This window comes from Nothobranchius furzeri, chromosome 7 (assembly GCF_043380555.1).
Source record: "Nothobranchius furzeri strain GRZ-AD chromosome 7, NfurGRZ-RIMD1, whole genome shotgun sequence".
Taxonomy (NCBI): Eukaryota; Metazoa; Chordata; class Actinopteri; order Cyprinodontiformes; family Nothobranchiidae; genus Nothobranchius; species Nothobranchius furzeri.
In genome coordinates this window covers 38117423-38139070 of record NC_091747.1, presented here as the reverse complement: position 1 = coordinate 38139070, position 21648 = coordinate 38117423, and the positions used below count along the sequence as shown (strand labels likewise).

The 21648-nt window shown below is 41.5% G+C and overlaps 1 protein-coding gene across 3 annotated transcripts in view; it reads left to right on the top strand.

Annotated features, from left to right (window-relative positions):
• LOC107382653 (partitioning defective 3 homolog) overlaps nucleotides 1–21648 on the top strand; it is a 517719-nt gene that overhangs the window by 483067 nt on the left and 13004 nt on the right. For all 3 annotated transcript variants that reach the window (XM_054751349.2, XM_054751350.2, XM_070553054.1), the window contains one exon: nucleotides 12987–13107. In XM_054751349.2, the coding sequence (XP_054607324.2) occupies nucleotides 12987–13107 (121 nt within the window). The remainder of the gene's footprint in view (nucleotides 1–12986; nucleotides 13108–21648) is intronic.

Sequence of the window (21648 nt, the reverse complement as noted above, 5' to 3'; positions counted from 1 at the left end):
AAATGCTTTTGCTCCCATGACCTCTGACCTTATAAACTGAGGGTTAAGAATGATGAACACTGTGTGTGTGTGGCTACAGAAATGTGTGCAAGCGGGCAGATGTAATGACAGCATCCTAATTTAGTTTTGAGTCACTGATGCATTCATTCACCCATCAGCCACCGCGGTTACCATCTGTAGGTGAACCCACGACTGCTTGCTGCCTTTTATCAGCCTGAGAGGCTACTAATCCCCTTTGGCGTGTCTGGGACTGTGACATCACCACTGGTGGCCTCCCTGACACCCATCCCTCCAACCACCTGAAGGTGACAGTGTTCTGTCATGAGTACTTTTCAGCCGCCTTAAAATAAAACCTTCCACTAAGCCCGCCCTAAGAGTTCTGTCACACGTTACGAGGCACTTTAGGAGTTTTTTAAGTGCTTTGCTGTGTTCTTTTAAAAATGTGGCCTCTTAAAGGCTTTTTTGTCTTTAAACATTTAGAGTTGTCCAAGGAAAGACTGCTTTATAAGATGACATAAGAGTTCAAAGGAGATGGGTTTCATTACAGTGACATCATTCTGTTTTAAGTCGTAGCTGTACTGTATTTTACTACTGAAACCCTGGAAAAGACACAAGATGGATCCCCTTAAATGAGAACAGATTTAGCTTCTGTAACAAGCTGTCTCATCTCCTCTCCCTCCCTGTTTACCCTGACTCAGAAGCAGTTTAGTTTCATCTGAGGATTAGAGAAGATTACAGCATCATCTGGTTTATAGCAGCGAATCATCATCAGAAGTCCAATGATCAGCCTCTCCGAAAGACAAACACAAACAGAAGGAAGAAACTCTACTGAAATGCTAACAGTAAAGTCTTGTGACAGATTTTTTTTTCTAACGGATGAAACATAATCATCACTATCTGATGTGTTTGAGTTGATTCCTAAATAATCATACTTTATACTGCTTCACTTCAATTGATCAAGAGGAAGAAACCAAAGGCAGAAGTTGACAATTCCCAGTGGAAAAGCTTGTTTTGGTTGCAAGTGTTGATACATTAGGATGTCTGTGCACTTGAAAATCTGCCCCCATGTCCATCTTATAGGGTGCCTAAGTCACGCCCATCTACTTCTGGACCATTGATCCCGGGAAGAACGAAAGAATGAATGCAAGTCAACGGACCTAAAAATGCTGTTTTCTAATTCCGCTTGTTATGTGCCATGGATTTAACATATGATGTCAGTGAATTTTAAAAAAGCATTTTGATAGCAAGATTGTGCTTAATTTTTGAACAGGGAGAAACATTATTTTAGATTTTGTGTAAAGATAAGTGCAGGACTAAAAATGTGTTTCACCAACGTGATGTCATCGAACCAGACGCGGAGACAAACAGAGGGAAAATGGCTGTAAGTTTAGTGAACTTGAAATCCTTCCTTCAGGAGTAAAGAACCATCATAAATCTGGTCATTTGGTAAGTAGCAGCTATGCTAGGGGAGAAAAAAAATCTGTGGTGACGTCATATATGCAACGTGCCAATGCCTAATTTATAGTCATGCTATTTACGAACTTTTACAAGCTGATAAATCTCAAAGTACGTGACTGGCATGGTCGAAATCATCATTAGTTTTCTTTTAAATTGCAGTACAACAAGTGTGATCCAGGGCGTAACCCCCAAATTCCACTACCTCCGCTCCGCTCCGGCACGAACTCCGCAGCAAAATCGGTCCCATTGTAGTCAATCAGAGCCATTCCACCACTGCGGCCGTGCTGCGGCAGTGCGGCGCAGAGCGCCGCCCTCTGTTCCGGCGTCCGGCAAAAATAGGATCGATTCTATTTATTCTATTTTGCACCTCCGCAGTCAATGGACAGGAATCACAACCACCCAACAGGAAAGGAAGCAACCACAACTTCCGTTATTTCACAATAAATCGATAAACAAAAGGCGTTTTTTGTTTCATATGCACAGGTTTAACAACTTTTAACAACTATCAATGGCGGCTGAACTTTAAATGCACAAAAGTAAGCCATAAATACAGTTTCCACTATCAAAGTAGTCACACTTTGTTGATCCAAACACTGCTGATCTCTCAACATAAATGATGGGCAGATTAAACAGTTAATTTCGATGCTTCTCCCACACAACGGGTGTTTGGATCTAACTTCCGCGTTTATTGCTCATACTGTATCGCAAGATCTCGAAAATCCCGCACATGCTTGTTTGCCCACCTCAGGTCTCCGCACCGGAGCGGAGCCGTTGTAGAGCGGGTACCAGTAAAAATTGAGTTCGGAAGTGAGCGACTGCGGAAGGCAGGGGCGGAGCGGAGGTAGTGGAATTTGGGGGTAAGACTAAGCGGATTAGAGAAATTCTTTTTTTCGTTCTTCTGGGGATCCATGAGCTGACCGGAAACAGAGGAGACTTAGGCTCCCAATGCCAACAACTTGTCACAGCTGACATTACTGCTTCCTGTTGCACCGAGCATGAAGACTGATCCCCTATATCCCCCATATTGGATGATTTGCAATGGATGTCAGTGAAACACTCTATTGCCATGAAGGTACTGGTCTTAGTATTTAAGGCTCTGGCAGGGACTGCACCATGCTACCTTACTGAGCTGTTAACCCATTCACTGCCAGCCGTTCGCTGCCAGCGTTTCTCATCGTTTTAACCTTTTTTTAAGAGTCACAGTACGTTGCGCGCTAGGATGATGTCGATGCCAAAACTACCAAAACAAAGAATAGACTCACCTCTTACATTAGGATGAATCTGCGCATTTCGAGCATTATCTGTTGTCTCATAATCCATTGTCCAATTGTGATCGGCAGAAGCTTTTCCGGTTCGCGCCTCACTTTTTTTTTTTACAGCAACAGCCCTAAACGATCTCCTGACACATGGATTTACTGCTTCCTGATCACAAGAAGTACGTGGATAAAGATTGGCTTTAGATTAGCTTTAGCTGAGATGTCTGTTCTCACTGTGCGGGGGCTCATTCCGATGCCCACACAGTAAAAAGATGCAAATGGCGACTTTAGTCGTCAATGGCAGTGAACAAGTTTATAAGTTATTTGCCAACTCATTTGACAATCACCTACTGGTGGCCCCCAAGGCCAAGCTCAAGTCACGTGACAAACATGTGAACATTTGCGATTTAAGGAACCAAAATTGTGGAACCGACTTCCACTTGAAATTGGAAGTTCAACCACAGTATGGAGCTTTAAAGCTAAGGTCGTTTGGTATCTTAGGACAACTTGAACTGCATTTGATCCTTTTGTTTTGGTAGACCCGTGGGAACTTACCTGGTCTGCTTTTTAATGTATTTTGTGGACTAGCTGACTCGCCATTGTTCAACAGCTCAGTTTATCTGTTTTATATTTTGTGAGTTTTTATCTTTCTTTTAATTGTTTGGTAATTTTTGACTGTTTCCAGCACTTTGAGCCATCGTGATTGGTGATGGTAAAACGCTTTACTCTAGAGAAGCAAACAACACTTTAGGATCATTGTTGGCCTAGTTTTGCTCTACACTATATATATATATACATGATTCACCATAAGGGAAATGACATCAGCTTCCATATATTAAAGAATGTTGCCATAGCTTTTTTCTAGACCCTTTTCAACTTAAGCCTAAGCTGATTAATTTAAATTAAATAATATGAATTTAATCACCTTCACCTGATTGTGTATTCTGTGCATTCCCAACGCACTGCTGCTGGTCCTGATTAGCATATCGGTCACCGGGGGTGATGGCACTGTCATGGTGATGAACGGATAAATATTTACAGCCAATGAGCTTAATTTTTTTTATGGCTTTAATGTTAGTAGTTAAACACCGGAGGGGTTTGGGGGGCTACCAGCTGTCCAATGGACTTTGTGATGGATTGATGGCTGATGCGAGATGATGGATGTGTTCTCTCATTACACCAACTGACAGCCAGGCTGAGGCCGGCTGTAGCTTTGGCAGTTTAAGCAGCGTCACGGCTTCATTAAGGCAGAAAGCCACCGTGGTCATTGATCATGGTGGTGACAGGCCAACATTAAGTCTGGGTGGACTGATAATGATGTCATGAATGGCATGGGTCACAGGCTGAAGGGGTATTATGTTAAACCCCCAAAGGTCGATGGGAGATAGCAGTAACAGGAAATCTTTAGCGCTGATTAGAGTTTCTTGCTCAGATCCATTGAAACGTTGCCACACACTAAAAGAAAAATGAAACAATCCAAAAGATTTAAAAAAAATCAAGAGTTTGACCATTTAGTTCCCTTTTAATAAGAATTATCGTCTTTTTACACCATCTGTTAGGGTTCTCTTGACTGTATTAATTGATTATTGCACAATGTTGGCATTGTAAATCGAAGGTATTCTGGCAGCCTTTTTGTTCCTCAATCTTGTGCCTGGCCATTTACCAAATGTCATGACCTGGGTTTGCTCCTTTCCCACTTTTTCGGGCTTCAGACCTAATCCAGTAATGGAAGCCACAATAAAGCAGTCAAGCCAGTACATGACATCGGGAGGACGGAACAGGGAGTAATCTCCTTTTTTTTGTTTCTCTGGGTTCATCCATTCCTTAGAAAACCAACACCATTGCCTCTCTTCCTTGTACCACTTAAAGGTAAAACCAGCTGCAAATGGAGGAAAAAGAGAATAAATCTCTTTAATTCTGCTTTATTACAATCACTATCAATATTTTGATTGTATAAAGTGACTTTATCTTTAGTCCATTCTGACTTACGTACAGCCCACAGTGCCTCTCTTGTTAATTATGCATAGAGGAAGTAGTGGCAGCACAGGGGGCTGTGGCAGAGAAGACTTGGGGGCTTGATGTGTATGGGATTGTGAGGAAAGCAATGCAGAGTAGGTGTGAATTATTTACTGTTGGCTCGTGGTTCACCTGCTGAGCGTCAGACTCTGACATTTGGAAGGGGAGCGATCGTCTGTATTGAGCACAGTGTGAAGCCGTGCTGAGGTAAATGAGATTCTTTACAGGTGTAAGTCTTTCAGAATGAACCTGGGAACCTCAGTGCCCCCAGACAAGGCCGGATTTCTGCTCTGCTTGTTAGTCATTAAAAAGAGATTTAAAACAAAATGTGTGTATTTGAGAGCTAAAGTCCCACAGCGGAGAAGAAAAGCTCTGAGCAGACAGCTACATGGAAAGTGATCCACCAGAACTCAGATCAAGATTGTTGCATTGCTGTTTCTTGGAAATCTATTTACGGCTATTTAACACAGGTAGGTACAGTATGTTACTGCAGATGATGGCTTCTGGTGGTGTCTTCAAGCTATGGCCTTCTCTGCTGCAAAGGTCAAGTGCAATAAAGGGGGAATTAACATTGGGCTGCAGCTCTACACAATCTTGTGATGAGCTCATTCAGACCTGCAAACTGGATTTGTTCCACTGATCTGAGATCGTTTTTTTATTTCTGTATTTATTCAATACTTCAACTGTTTGTCCAACCTTAATTCCAGAAGAAGACAGAGCGTTATTTTAAAGTGTTACCCAATTTTACATATATGTAGCTTACGTGTGACCTAACAGTGTTTTAACTCCCAGCATGGATCCAGAAGTGTGTTTTTCATGGCTTTAATCCTGGCAGTGGGGAGGAACAACATCATACATGACATCAAACAGTGATATCAAATGTGATTTCCGTTTAATGCTGGATTGCATAAACACACTATGACATTTGAAGTCTCGAGGGATGTTGTGATCTTGCAAGTCCAGCGAGGAGCACAGCGAGGAAGCTGTTCCATGGCCAAGACTCTCCTGGCGTGTACTGGACTGATGCTTCCAGTGTGAAACCCGGGTTATAGTGAAGATTAGTGTTGACTCATTATTGTAGCTGTAACTGTTCTTTACCACACTGGTTTGTTGCTGTTGGCTTTATTTTATCCTGAAAATGGCCTGAAGACTTGTACGCTGTGCTTCAAAATGAGCTGGCAAGTTTCTAGAGCGTGATCATCATCATCATCATCATCATCATCATCAGCATCATCATCAGCATCAGCATCATCATCATCAGCAGCGTCATCATCAGCGTCATCATCATCATCATCAGCGTCATCAGCATCAGCATCAGCATCATCATCATCAGCGTCATCATCAGCATCATCAGCATCAGCATCATCATCATCATCATCATCAGCGTCATCATCATCATCAACGTCATCATCAGCATCAGCATCATCATCATCATCAGCGTCATCATCAGCATCATCATCAGCGTCATCATCAGCATCATCAGCGTCATCATCATCATCATCAGCATCAGCATCATCAGCATCATCATCAGCGTCATCATCAGCATCATCATCAGCGTCATCATCAGCATCATCAGCGTCATCATCATCAGCATCAGCATCATCAGCATCATCATCACCGTCATCATCAGCATCATCATCAGCGTCATCATCATCATCATCATCATCAGCAGCAGCAGCAGCATCATCATCATCAGCGTCATCATCAGCATCATCATCAGCATCATCATCAGCATCATCATCATCATCAGCGTCATCATCATCATCATCATCATCATCATCATCATCATCATCATCATCATCATCAGCATCAGCATCATCAGCAGCAGCAGCGTCATTATCAGCATCATCAGCATCATCATCAGCATCAGCGTCATCATCAGCGTCATCATCAGCATCATCATCATCATCAGCGTCATCATCAGCTTCATCATCATCATCATCAGCGTCATCATCAGCATCATCATCATCAGCTTCATCATCATCATCAGCGTCATCATCAGCGTCATCAGTGCTTAATAGCTAATTAGAAAGGAAGCACTGCTCTCACTGGACTGCAGGTGTTTGTGTGTTTGTGGAAACATATCTTGTAGCTAAAGCAGAACTCCTTTACAAACTGAATCAGTTTATTGGGAATAAAGGCCTTACCTATAGATTTGACCATTTAAACATCAACATCATTGGTGCTTTCTTCCCAGGAAACATTGTTTTAAAAAGTTGGCGGCAATTAAAACTAAGAAACATTCAAGGTTTATCCCTTTAGGGTGGACTGTAGTTTAACCAACCCGTGTGTTTGTTGCATCACCAAGCCTCTGATACATTTGATGATGACATCATGTTTAACCTTCAGGATGGTTTCACAGCACACATTTTGGCTGGCTCGTGTAGGGACGACACAGGTGTACTCCTAGGACTGCTTTCCATTTCTGCCTATGGTGTTGTTGTAAAAATGCACATACGCAGAATTCCCTTTAATTGAATGCTGCTCATGTTAAGCTGCCTGTTTGCAACATACTCATCTAGATGTGCTCTGTTGTTTAGATTTAAGTGACATTTAGTTCACTGAACTTCTGCAGAGTCAGTCTTCCTTACCTCAGCGCCTGTTGGGCCAAATATTTCAGGTCTAATAGTTACACCCAACTCCCAGCATAGATCTCTGCTGAAACAACAAAACATTTGTTACAACACAGAAATCAGTTATTCTGTGATCAGTTAGCAGAAATAGGATTGCCATATGGGACAAGCTGTAGGGCCGAATTCTCATTTTCATCTATGGAATAAAAATCCCACAATGATAATACCAGCAAAGGAACAAATTGCCTGATGTGTTTTGATTTGTATCGAAACAAATTTGTATTTTTTTTTCTGCTGTGCAAGCACATTTGCCCTGAAAATTTGGCAGCCAATGGTTGTGGGTTGTTTGTTTTGGCTCACCGGTCGTTTTAATACCGAGGAGTTTAGGTTTTTATGGGGTCAAACTAATTGCTGTGCAACCTGTTTTCTTCATTTTTGTCAGTTTTATTTCCCCTGCTGAGGAGAGTCTGCGGTTCTCTTCAGGGCCGGACTATTTCTACATTACTCTCACTTGGGTAGCAGGACATGAGTTGTACACCAGAGGCCAGCCGTGCTGGACAGCCAGTGGAAGGAGCAGCCCTACAGATGCTGCCTCTTTCCCTTTCTAATCAGAGCTCCAAGCTCCCCAGTCACGCTACCACTGCGACCTCGGCAGGCTTCTCAGATGATGGCCTCTTAAGACCCCCGAGGACCCCATATGTGCTGTTTTGCAGTCGGACAGAAACCATGGATACACATTCACACCACTCAGCCTCAATAAAAGCTACAGTCCAGAAGTGGGATGGTTTTAGCTGGAGAGGCGCCACAGTTGATGCCTCAGTCATAGAAGCACATGGGTGAAGTCAGAGCCTGACAAATCCAGGGTATTAGCAGGCCTTTGTCCAACCCGCAGCTGTCACTTACCAGGCTTCTGGGAGAGGATGGGGGGAACAGAAGGGAATTCTTGACCTATTCCTTTAACCACAGAGGAGGATTGAAGCATTTAGCAATAAAATTATATGGAAAGAAACCCAAAGAAATAGGGGCTTGAAAATGAGCTGAAAGAATATTTCATCAAGATGAGAAAGAAAGACTAAAGTGAAGAGAAATCAATGCCAGAAGGAAGCTTATATGATTGAAATGCTTTTAGTTTCGTTCCAAAGTGATGGTGATTGGCCAAGGATGATTTTTCTGAAGACTAAAAAAGGTTTTATCTTCGTTTTTCTCCCCTACATATATGACCAGCAGTAATCCAGATCTAATCTTTTTCCATCATTGCAGTTGGTCCCAAAGGCTGCCTGTTTCCCCAAAAATGCCTCATCTTTCTGTCTTTGAAATAAATGAAAGTCCACGGGGTGGTGGAATAAAGATGAGGGAAGGCTTTGACTTGATGCAGGATTGCCAAAGGGCCCAGACTTAAGAAGTCTGCACCCTTGTCTGCTACGCTGAGATACTGGGGCCGGAGTCAGGAACCAGATAATCTGATAGAATTTCAATCAACATTGATCAGATAAGAAATAACAGAATGTCTGACTTTACAATAACACCGAAAGCTTCAGCAGATTTTCTTTTCTTTTCTTTTTACTTTTACTTTTTTTTAGCAAAGAAACATTTAGTGGCAACCCGCAAATCTTGAAATTTTAGCTTCAGTAACAATCCCATGCTTTCATTCCATTAGTGCTGACCTCTGACCTTAAGTGTACCCACACGATCCATGTCACACTCTGTGATGGGTTTACTCCTTTATTAGCTGGTGGCGGCGTTTATGGGGCATGTTGAGACTCAGTGGGGCTTTGATCCACCAACAGAAGCAGATAGGCAGGCGGTGGCGTTGTTTGCATCTTTGGCTGAAGTCTTGCGGTTTATAAAACATCTGCAAATCCTCTTGGATCAAAGGATGACTATTACACTGACAGGAATCTGACCCCCCCAGCTGCAGCTTTAAGGTGCTCGTGACCCCTTTCAACAGGCCCTGTTAAAAAAATACAGGTGGGATCCAGGTCACACGTTTGAACCCAAGGGCATACACACACTTGTTCTGGTTACTGTGAAGTGTAACAATTGTAAAAGATCAAGCATTGAGCTTAACTCTTTTTTTAATGTTCATCTGGGATTTTTCACTTGCTCCACTAAAGCTGAAGCAACAGGAGGAGGAAATCACGTTGAATTGTGTTGTTCAGTCGGTTCTGAATGCAGCTGGCTCAAGAAATCTCAGGCTCACCCTTCCCAACAAGCCTTCAGAGCAGGCTTTCAGCCAAGCTATAAATACAACAATGGTGTGCTCTGTATGCCCGTGTCTGAGTGACACCAACAAAATATATGTTGCTGTTTTTATTTTAGGTGTGCATGAATTTGGAGGAGATGCAGCTAACCGAAACTGCCAAAAGTTTCAGTTCAAAAGAATTTTGTATCAAATCATATTTATGTGAACTAAATACATACCTATAAGGGAAAATGTAACATGGTGCATATATGGGAACTGCTTCTCCCTTGTCACCAATCCATACTTATATTATCCAAGGTCAGGTCCAGGAAGGAAGCCCGGACAGCCCTCTACCCATCAACACTCCTGGCTCTTCCTGGATAATCCCAAGGGATTCGAGATCAGAGAGGATATGTTGAGAATGGGTCTGGCCTGGGTCTCGTCCCAGAGGCACATGTCCAGAAACCCTCCAGAGGGAGGTGACCAGGAGGGATCCTATTCAGATGACTGAACCACCTCATTCTTAAAAAAAGTATTGGCTCCTTCTCAATACTACTCCTCACCTTATCTCAAAGTTCATTTCAGCCATTTCATCCAGGATTTTGTTCGTTTGGTCATGGACCAAATCTCATGGTCATAGGTGAGGGTTGGAATCTAGATGGACCGGCAAATCTCTCTCTCTCTGTCCTATTATTATTTGTAACAAGAACACAAAAAATTCTTCATCCTCCTTGAAAAAATAAAATCTCCCAATCCCAATGAATATAGAGCATTCTGTGTGAGCGTATGTGTGTGTGTGTGTGTGTGTGTGTGTGTGTGTGTGTGTGTGTGTGTGTGTTTGTGTGTGTGTGTGTGTGTGTGTGTTGCACAAAGCATTTAGCAGACTGTTGTCTAAGTCAGATGTTCTTGTTGTTTTGTTTTCTTTTTTTTTTTATTGAGGTTGTCTGCTAATGTAAAGTGAATTATCAGGTTTATGGCTCAGGCTTTAATGTAGCTCTTGTTATTCTGACTTATTGCAGTCATTGATGTATTCAGAGGTGAATTTAGAAGCAGTGAGACCATGATTCATCAGTAACAATCATCCTGAATAATTACCCATCGAGGTGCTCATTTAATATGGCGTTAAAGGTGAAGTCAACTGGATCCATCTTCCAGTTACTGACTGAATGTAATGGTTGGCCACTTTACTGTTTTTGGTGCCTTTTTTTTTATTCTGTGGTTCTATTTATTGCCCTATCTTAACCATTGAACTCTAAGAATCAAATTAATGGAATGCCTCTGTGAGGAGCGGGTGGGGGTAGATTCTCCACAGACTTCCTTTGAACTGCCATGGCAAATTTACCCCTCAGTAAATCCCAGCCTCCATCCACACATCTACTAGCGGCAGTTTCCATTTGCAGTAATTTAAAAATATGTGTAGAATTACCACGATGCAAATTTTTTTCTTTAATTTGTTCCAGAGCCACACTCATCTTTTCCCATTCCACTCCCCATCACTTCATCCATCACACACCAGAGTGGATCTCTGTTCATTTGCAGGCCATCACTCTTTCTCAGACCGGTTCTTCTCTGGGTGTGAGAGTGGAAACAAGTCTTTTTGTGTGGCGAGGGTACATGAACTTTTGTTTACAGCGCTAGGTTTCAGCTGGTTTGTATAGCCCAACGCTGCATGTCTGAGATGCTGTCGGTAACGCTGACCCTCCCTTGAGTGCCTAACAGGAATATTTATGAGGTTGTTTGTTTGGAGTCGCACTGGCCTTTTCTTTAACCGGCCAAAAGGATTACACTAATTGCATTCTCTGGACTTCACAAATCTATGCTTGCTATTTTCCTACCCATTACTGTCTTGTCAAGCACCTCGTTCTGCAAACAGGGACGGTTCCCTGTTGTATTGCACAATATAATATAGATAAGTGTAGATACAATACTCCAGATACGGAAAGTAAATTGTAAATAACTAAATGATTTTCTAAAATTTCAAGGTGTGCAATTTAGTGCTAAATAATCTTCTATCCCTTTTTGATTAATTTGCATAAAACTATACTTTTGACATTTTTCAAAAGCTCATAATAGTCTCCTGTGACGTAATTATTCTACTTTGTTGTTACAAAAAGACACAAACTCTAGTGATGAGGGAGAAAATTTAGAAAAAATAGATTTTTGTAGCTTTTTAAATACAATTAAGTAATTAAATGTCTTCATGTGGTGTTTCCTTTTTAAGTAACCTCAAGTAAATAGAGGGAACATTGATTTTGTAATAAAAAGGCTCCAGTTTCACCCCACACCATAAAAGCATAAGCTACCTCACACCCTGGTGAGCCACCTAATTGCCCTTGTCCACATAAAAGGCCTAATGTACACTCCCTGTGCTCACACATATAAAAGTTATAGGAATCAAATGGAGCATAAATAATACAATTGATTGTGATCAGGCAGTATGAATAACACGATAACCGAGTCTCCCTAAGTGCTACTAAGAGGGATGCACCACAGTCCACACATCCTTAAGGGGTGTTATTTATTGTGCTTTTAATGAAGCTTGATTGGCAGCGAGTCCTGGTGCCCATTATCATCAGAGGGATGTGCTCACCCTAATATGCAATTATCAGCATAATTGCGCTGAGAATCCTCCAAACCCAAATAAGCAATCACTTGTACCGCTCGTGAGCCACCTGTGAGAGTCGTGCAGGAAGACGCACACCCTGACAGAGTCACATGCTGTCGTACCGAGGGTCAAGGTTAAATATCTTCCACTTGTTCCTTATTTGATGTGGCTGTGCTTTCCTGCTCTAGTCTTGATTCATCTCAGCCTAATTCCTTTATTTTTTCTTCAATCCATCCATTCCTTCTTCCTCCATTTTCGAGCTCCCGTCCCATTCCAACAGAAATTCTCGGTGGTCACTTTCATCCCTGAGGTATGCACAAGTACAGTGTGATTATTAAGCTGGTTGTCTCATCATAATTATGCGTTTTGTCATGTGCTGCCTCTGTAGTTTGTGATAAAAAGGAAAGCCTGATTAAGCCGAGGGAGCGCCATTGATTCCTATTGACAGGCCTTTCAAAGGCCTTTAATGAAGGAGATGTAAATGAGGGTTTTCCACGGTGTTTAATGACTGTGGACCATATAAGGCCAACAGCATTGTAAAAGAGATGTGCATCACTCACAAAAGCACACTGGGGACACTTTCAGTTTCAGGGATGTTTGGGGGTAATGGCAGAGAGGAGGAGGGGTGGGAAGTAAAAGCACACTGAGGGTTTAATAGATATGCAATAAGGAATCATGACCCAAAAATAGTTTAGAAGGGTATCAGTGAGGCCAGGTGAGTGGTTTAAATATACAAAACACTCGTAATAGCATGCTGTTAGACTAATGCTGAAGGTGCTACCTCTGACTGAAGGCTCAGTGAATTATTGCATCCAAATAATCTTCTATAACATTCTTTGGATTTAAAAAAAAGCCTCACTGTCTTTTCTTTTCTCTCTTTCTTGTTTCTCTCACAGCAATCAAATGGCTCCCAGTAATCATGACCGGATACAGAGGCTGAGGAGTGAGTTCCAGCAGGCCAGACAGGATGATGACCTTGAGGACCATCAACACTCTTTTAGCTTTGACCAGTCCTGGGTGAGTGTCTCTTTAGCCCGTCTACCTGGGCCAGCAGCCACAGCCACTGAAACTATTCTCATACCACTCTCATCTATTGGTTCTATATGCATGTCTCACGAGGCTGTGACTAATGGTAATCAGTTGGAGACACAAAATTGGTACTCAAATTTTATTCATGGCCGATCATGTGAGACATTAGCCTAGAAATCTGGACTAACCATAGCAGTAGCAAAGATGCTGCTCCACTGGTCGGTTTAGACACTTCATTGTAGCCTCAGTAGGTCTTCGACTGGACTGAGCAGTTTTAGGTTCGGCCAATCACAGTTGTCTACATATGTAAAGGGATGTTGGGTGGGCTTAGCACCATAGCTGTTATGGATATGGCATTAACTTCGAACGATTTAGACTTTTCCTTGAGACGTGAGGAGATAGATGTACTGAAGTCCTTTATTTAGAAAAAAAAATGTGTTTGCTTCTTCTTCATCTCTGGTGTATGGCTGACTGCCCCATTGACTGATATCCATTGCAACAAATATGTCACGGTATTCATTGCTCTTATTGGTCCTTGCGTTTTCCAATTGCGTGCAGAGACAGTTTGACAGACAACCCCAACTAAGCTCTGTCTATGGGTTGTTGCCAGACTGAGGCCCAATCTCAATACTTGCACTGTGGTCTTCAGCAAAGTGCACTAAGAGAAAGTGCACTGTAAGGCTTCGAGTACTTAGTACACAGCTGTGCGAATAATTGCCAAATTGAGTCGGGGAGCGTTGCGTCATCGACCGCAAAGCATGCCAGGGAAAAAACATTTAGTAACAACTTTCAAAAAACCAAACAATTATTTGAAATAAATTTACAATCATTGCCGCTTTGTCTAAAACATTCAGAGCATCAACTAATTGTCCTAAAATTAACTACTTTCATTAGAAAATTCATATTTTCTAATTTCGCAGTCTCCCTGGGGTCCCTGTGGAGCTCCCTCCATCTCCTACACATCTTTGGGGGCAGATCTGTGGCCCCTCACACTCTCTATTGGACGCTCCAATAGAGAAACCTTACATAAACAAGCGCGTGTACACACACAGGTGCTCACATGGTGCTCTCATAAGTATGGACTTGGGCACGTTCAACACATGTCTTAAGGCTGTGGTTGGCACTTAATGCACTGTGATTTATTATTGTGATTGTTCAGTAAAATAATGTTGATTTTATATTTCCTCATCAAGTTGACGCAGTGATAGCTTGATCTTGTTGTGTTGTTGTGTGTCCCATTTCTGCAGGTCTAGAGCAGACTCTTGTTCATCATTGATTGTTTATTTTTGAGGACACCCCCACCCACCTTGTCTCTTCCTTTCTCTTTCACCTCTGACTCCGTGTCTGGTCGGAATTACAAAGTATTCAAAAACAATAACAATAAAGTTTTAAGTATCAGGCATGACTTAAAAGCAGACGCTTTGATGCTCCACCTGAGAGTACATCTGTAAGGCTTGTCACCAGCATTCAGACATTAATTCTGTTTGCTTCACAGCCAGACAGGACATGGGGGGAAAAAAAAGAAAGAAAATATATATTTTCAGCAAAAAAGAACATGAGCCGTTTCTCCCGTAGCAATGGATTGTGGATAATACACTTCACTTGGGTGAAGTGCGGATTAAGGGTGCAACAGGGGCGTGATCAACTTCCGCACCTGAGAATTGGGACACGCTACGCCTTCGCACCTCTGGTCAGGACTGTGCATTTGAAGGGCACAAATGTGGAAGTGCAAGTATTGAGATTGGGCCTATATATTTACAGATATAGGATGGCTGCCCATTTTTAATACATAGTTATTTTGCAGTAAATTGTATTCATAATGATTAATGATACAAAATAACTACTAACCTAACCCCTGCTGAAGCTATTTAGTAAAGCAAATCTGCAGACTCCAATCAAGAGGTGTCATAAATGTCTGTGGTCTGGGATTAATGGTGAGATGTATTAATATTTAAAATAATTAGTTTGAAACAAAGCACACAAGCATGTTCCAGGGATCTGATGACGATCTCCAATTCGCCAATCTTTACGTTCGTCCTGACTGACAGATTCCAGCTCTCCATGCCCCTGTGTGAGTCTTCTCTTTCCCTAAGATGTGACACCTTGTGATGAGATTTAAAAAAGAAATACTTGATGCTGTGGGATTCTTCAGGGCTGATCACAGTGGGCCACAGTGATTATTTCCATTAGACCTGAATAAAGGGTTTTTTTAAATAATAAAATGTCCAAATTAAATTTTGAAAGGGATTTCTTTAAGCTGATCACCAGTTCCATGATTGATCTGCGACAACAATCGGATTTGTTCCTTATAGTGGGGAAAAGGTAATCGAGTTAATTCCTTCATGACTTCATTCCGGCTTGTTTTTGAGTTCCGATGTGTGATCAAAGTTCAGCTGTGACTACAGTTTGAGCAAAAGGAGATCGGGTTTTCAGATGGATGCACCTTTTTTTCTTTCTGTCTAAAACAACAACATCTACTTGGCGTAGCACCAAGCTCAGCTATTATCTAAATAGCAGGTCAGAATGTCAGACCTTCAAAGTTAACATATCTGGCATCTAATTTTCTGGAGAACCATCAGTGTCGGTTTGTCAGGTAAATTGGTTTGGTGTGGTCTGATGTTTGATTTCTCTGCTGTCTGAATGAGTTTAGGTAAAATGGCAGCAACTGGCATACATCCCACAGCACTGCTGTATGGAAGAAGACAGAGTTTATTAGATTTGGGTTTATTTTAGTGTTCATCTAAAAAGTCACTGAGCAGACATTGGCCAAAAGTCACTGAGCAGACATTGGCCAATGTTTTCCTGCTCTCGTCCCATTTTTGTTACGTGTTTGTTCGGCTCTAAGCAGCCAAAGTCTTTCTCTTTCAGCGTCTGAGCTCCTAATTGCTTGTGACTGTTGACATTGTGGGGCGTCGTGCTAGCAGTAATAAGATACAGAAAAAGTGTGTTGAAGTACATAATATTAGTCATCTTTAATTGTATTTCTGTTTTGGAAACAGGATTACAATCGCAGCGCTTCCAAGAAAAAGATTTGAGCATTAAACAGAAAAGGGCAAACCTTAGGAGAAGTTGAATTAGTGAGTTGCAGCGCAGCTGGAGATGCTACAACTAGAAACTAGAAACTAGAAAAATGAAACATTTAAAAAGCCAACATGATGTAAGCTTGTTGCCAATAAATTTTTATTTTCAGCTACATCATATTTAGGCCCCACCCACACAAATCCAGTTATCCTAAAAACAGTTTAGTTTTGTTTTATTTGTGTCTTAATGAATGACACAATGTTAAATAGGTTTGTAAGGACATTCTTAATTAGTAGTCCAGAATAGTGGTAGTAGTGATATAGGACATAATTGTATTTTTCAGCCTAAATTAGAGTTTTGGATGACAAACCATATTTTTGATATGCAGATGTAGAAAGATTGCTTTTTTTAATAGTCCAGCAGCAAGCACAAAACCTAAAATCTGTTTCGATTGGAGATGTCTGATATTATCGATCTACCAGTAATATCAGCTGATTTTGGCTTTGAAATTTAGTATCGGAAAATACCGGCTGTCAGCCTTTCAATGACACAACCTTTACATACCATACACATGTTAAACATCAAACTCTTCAGCCACTTGTCCTCCCTTTCATAATGTCAAATATGACAGAACTGAGGTTAAGTATTTGAGATATTTTAATTTATTTGTCACAACTTGGGAAGTAGAAATTTACCGTGTAGTGAGCGTACCCTGTGCTTAGCCTGTAGCTATGTAGCTAACAGCTAACTGCTGATTAAAATAAAAACAAGATTCTTCACCCAAGGCTTGTTTTCCTTATCTGGAGATCTTTATAAATGTTTTATCACCGTGGCTGCAATATACAGGGGGAAAAAAACACTCATTACTATCTAATGAACACAGCATCCCGCTGAGATGCAGCGTCTGTTGGAGACAAAATGAAATGATGCTTTTCCTATTACTAGCTTAAATTAAAGTAGTTAAAAAATTATTTAAAAATTATTTAAACTTTCAGCATGCATGGTGAGAAAAATGTGATGTTAGTAAGCTAAAAATGTTTAGTTTAGTTCACTGCACATATCTGAAGTGGTTTATACCAGTACAATATTGGTACATCAGTAAAAAAAATAAAATTATATTGCGCATCTCTAGTCATTTCTAAAAAATATAGCTTTCACTCATACCCTCGATTTTATTATTTTGACAGTTTTTTTTTTTTTGCACCTAGATGGAATAGTGTAATTGAAATTGCACATGTTAAAAAGTTATAATTAGATTAAAAAGAAGGCAGATGGCAGAGGGGACGCCTCCTGGTAGCATGTCGGTAGGGTGTGGCACCGCCTCAGGCCTGGATACAAGCGGCAGTTCATTGCAGAACAGTCATACAGCTGTTGTGTCCTGTTCCGTGGTAAATTATCACAGCTGTTGTTGCTGGCCCTCGAGGAAAACATTAGCACTGGGTTGGAGTTGATGTCTGAACTGATTCCACTGATGTTTCAGTGAGAAAAGACGAAGGAAGCAGGCATAGACACAAGTGCAATGTGGTTTTTGGCTTGTTAACCCTTCGGACCCGAGCAAGTGTAACAGCAAAAAGCCTAAGGCCCAAAGTTAAAGACCATACTGGAATGCTTCTTCATGAGGAGTCACACAGAGACAGAGGTGACCTGAGACCCTACTCCTTGGCTTCCTATACCATTGACAGAACTGATCCTATCCTCTTCCCATGCTGTGTGCACAAACAATGGTCATCTTTGGTAAATCAGTACTGACATTGGTTTCTGGCCATGTGGCAGCTGAACGTGTCATCAGTCCATTGTAGATTAACTCATTTCTGCCCTGAAGCTACGAGCAGTTTGCACATGGGATGGTGAACCTGTTGTCTAGGGCTACAACGATTCGTCAACGTTGTCGACAAATATCGACAATAGAACTAGTTGACAATGAATTTCACTGTCGACATTGTCGCTAGACGTGTTTTTTCCGACCGAGTGAGGCATCTCACTTCATTACAATCTCTGCCGAGAGTCGCACATGTGCAATAGCTTCTCTGCTGAGCGGTAACTAACAGAAATGGTGGCGTCCAACACAGCAGCTTCGCGTACCAAAACATCTAAAGTTTGGGAGCATTCTAGCCTGGATTCGGCGATTAAAAACATTACCTGAATTATTTGCAAAGCAGTCTTTGCTTATCACGGCAGCACCTTGAAGATGTATGAACACTTAACGAGAAAGCACATCGGACAGTTGAATGAAACAGAGTCTGACTCACCTCGGTGAGATTTAAATAACACAAAAGCCAACACGTTTTGTTTTGGATGTACATTGTACATTATTTTAAACGTATTTCCAATTTTAAAAAAGGAGATTTAATGTTATGCCCGACTGTGCCTGACAAAAGTATTTTAATTTTATTTATGCATTTATGTCTATACTGACTGAGCACTGTGCCTAATTGGTGTTAGACAGGGCATTTTTATTTACTTTTAGTATGAACTGGCCTATCAGCAGCAAAGTTTAATAAAATATGCATTTTCCATTGAAGTACCCATCTTTCTTGTGTTTATTATCATTTTCCACATAATTAAAGCAATCTCATGCTAAATTTAAGAAAAATGTAATAATTATCCGATTAGTCGACTAATCGTTTCAATAGTCAGTGACTAGTCGACTAATAAAATAGCCGTTAGTTGCAGCCCTACTGTTTTAGAAATGGAAATGGTGCAGGATACAGGTTGCTATAAAAAATCAAATACCTTGGTCATAATGGCAAGCTGAGTGTGTGACCACGTATATATTATTATTATTATTATTATTATTATTATTATTATTATTATTACTATTATTATTCATGATGTGATGCAGTCACTGTGGAGGCGTATAGGAGATGTCGGGGTGTGGCATATTCATTTAACCCAGCTTTTCCCTGGGGGGTTGGACTCTGAGCTCAGGTGTGTCAGCTGTGATGAGAATGCTCAGGTCCGTGCTCAAACCTCCGCTCCAGCTTAAGGAAATCATGACCTAGATCCAAGGAGGCCCATCAATCGCAATGCACGCCGCATGTTTTCTCTGCTTCCCTCCTTGATGTCTGAGTGGGGATTTCCAGATGTTCATCATAAAACAACATGGCTTCTTAACAGAGCCACATTTTTCTTACACAAACTTCTTCCTGAGCAATAAAATTGATTTGTGCTGTTGGGTGTGAGCGCTCATGAGCTGGAGTGTGAGTATCATGCTGGAGCTCGCATCAAACACACCAGCAGTTTCTATTTATGTGAATTCTACCAGGACGTGTGAGTCCACAAGTGTTTATTTTGTTCATGCACACATTAGTTTCTGCGATTAAGGTCTTTCTTGTCGATGGGTGAAAGATTATGTTCAGCTAACTCCTTCCTCTGAGCTCACATGAACAATAAGCTGCTATCAGGCCCAGTCAGTCCAGGGACTAAAGGTTAGTGTTAAGGCCACATAGCTGTGTGCCGGAGCAGAGTGTGACCCTGGTAGGTAGTCAGACAAGACATGGAGTGGGAGACTGCTAGTTGGCTCTGTGGCACAACCAATGCAGCACTTATTTACAAGCTCAAAGGAATAATTCTAACACGATTCTGGATTATTTCACTGTTGTGCAGCTGTGGAGACGTGGGTCCCATACTAACAACAGCTATAAGCATTACAACTTTACAATTGCTCAGCACCTGATAGATAATCATAGGTATTTAGCTTGTTTGGAAGTGGGGTTTTTTATGCTTTGTGTAATTGGCGTACTGTGCAGCTCTGCACACATCTGTGCTCATCAGCATGTGTATGCACAGATTTTTGCAAGCCTTCATATTCAGTATTTTCATTTTACTTTGTTTATTGAGAAGAAAGAGAAGACATCATAAAACATTTTCACACCCAGCTGCATAAATGTACTTACTCCTCTGTATGTTACGATGGACCCAACCAGAGTCCCATTCTTCTTTGGCTTTTTGGGCATGAGAGCGGGACACAAGAGACCACACTGCTTGCCGAGATGGATCCTCCGCCCAAAGCTACGCACCCCACCAACCGCAAATGGACCGGGCTTGCTTATAATAAAATGGAGGAATTGTGTTGGCGTGCTGACTTTAAGAGAGAACCATGATCCAACTGGGCTTTTGTCAGGATGTGGTGGTTTACTGCCATTCTCTCACTTTCTTCTTGTTCTGTCTGCCCATTAGCAACTTAAATGCCTTCCACATGACTGTTTTTGTGCAGCGCAGCTGCTGTATTACAACGCCTTTATAAGTGGTGGCCTACAAAATGTGTGTATGATGAAGCCATATGTTAGTTCTAAGTCTTTGATATCTCTGACTAACCCTGACCCTAACCCACTAGCTCCAGACAATACAAAATAAACGTTGTACTATGGTGGCTCTGCTTATGTTTCGGTCTTCCACTGCCGCTCTTGTCTGGAATTTTTTGATGGCTGCAAATAATTTTCATGATTACGTCCCTCCAGGCTTTCATGTTTAAACAGGTGGAGGGCTTTTCCCCTATTGTCTGTAACACCAACAAGGAAACCAGGGAGAGATAAAATCGTGCTGTATTGACATCATTTTTCACCTTATTGGATAAAAACAAACACTCACGTCTCTTAGATTTGATTTCAACAAATGTCATATTTCATATGGCGTTGTATTCCGGCCTAACGTGGAATAATCAGATTATCCTTCCCTGGATAATACCATTACACTGACTGATTTTCCCCCCTGGCTATTTCTCATGCATTTCCTTCTGCATGGCATCATCTTCCTTAAACTCTCGCTCTCTAACAGAAGCATCGGCCACCTGCAGGTCCCTCACCATTTCCTCACAGTCTCATAAGAAATACAAACATGAGTATTCTCTTATCATTGCATGACGTGGTGGGGAACACATTAGCCTGAATCTCATGAGTCCAGTTCACTAGACCCATGTGGCGCACCGATAAGTTCTCAGGACTCTTGAGACCGGATTTGTTGTTGACGCTGAGTGAAAAGTAATTGTGATGTTATTACACCTGTTCTTGTGAAACAGGAAAGACTTTATTTCAGCTGACGGACTTTTATTCTGCCTCCACACCTTTATCACAACAATCCATCTTACAATGACCTCTTTGATAACAGTCACACATTTTCCAAATATGAGAACGTTTCTCTACAAGCTGTAACTGTACTGTTTAAAGTCGGATGGTAAAACTGGGGGAATTATTAGCCAACCAGACCCAGCACCTGCCGGCTGACACCCAGTGAAGTCATGCTTGGAACACTAGTTTCTCAGCTTGTTTCCTTTAATTGGCTCGTCTTGTTCCTTCATCAGCCAGCTCGTTAGCGCAGGGCCGGCGTTATGGGGGATGAAATCTCCACGTCAACCTCGTACATCATCAGATGACAAAGCACACACAAACTGCTGGAGAGGTATATACAGTACGGAGGGGAACACATTTCCAAATCAAACAAAGATAACATGAGGGATGGTAAATGACCTCAAAAGTAACACCTTATCGTATTGTTTTTTTCATTACTGAA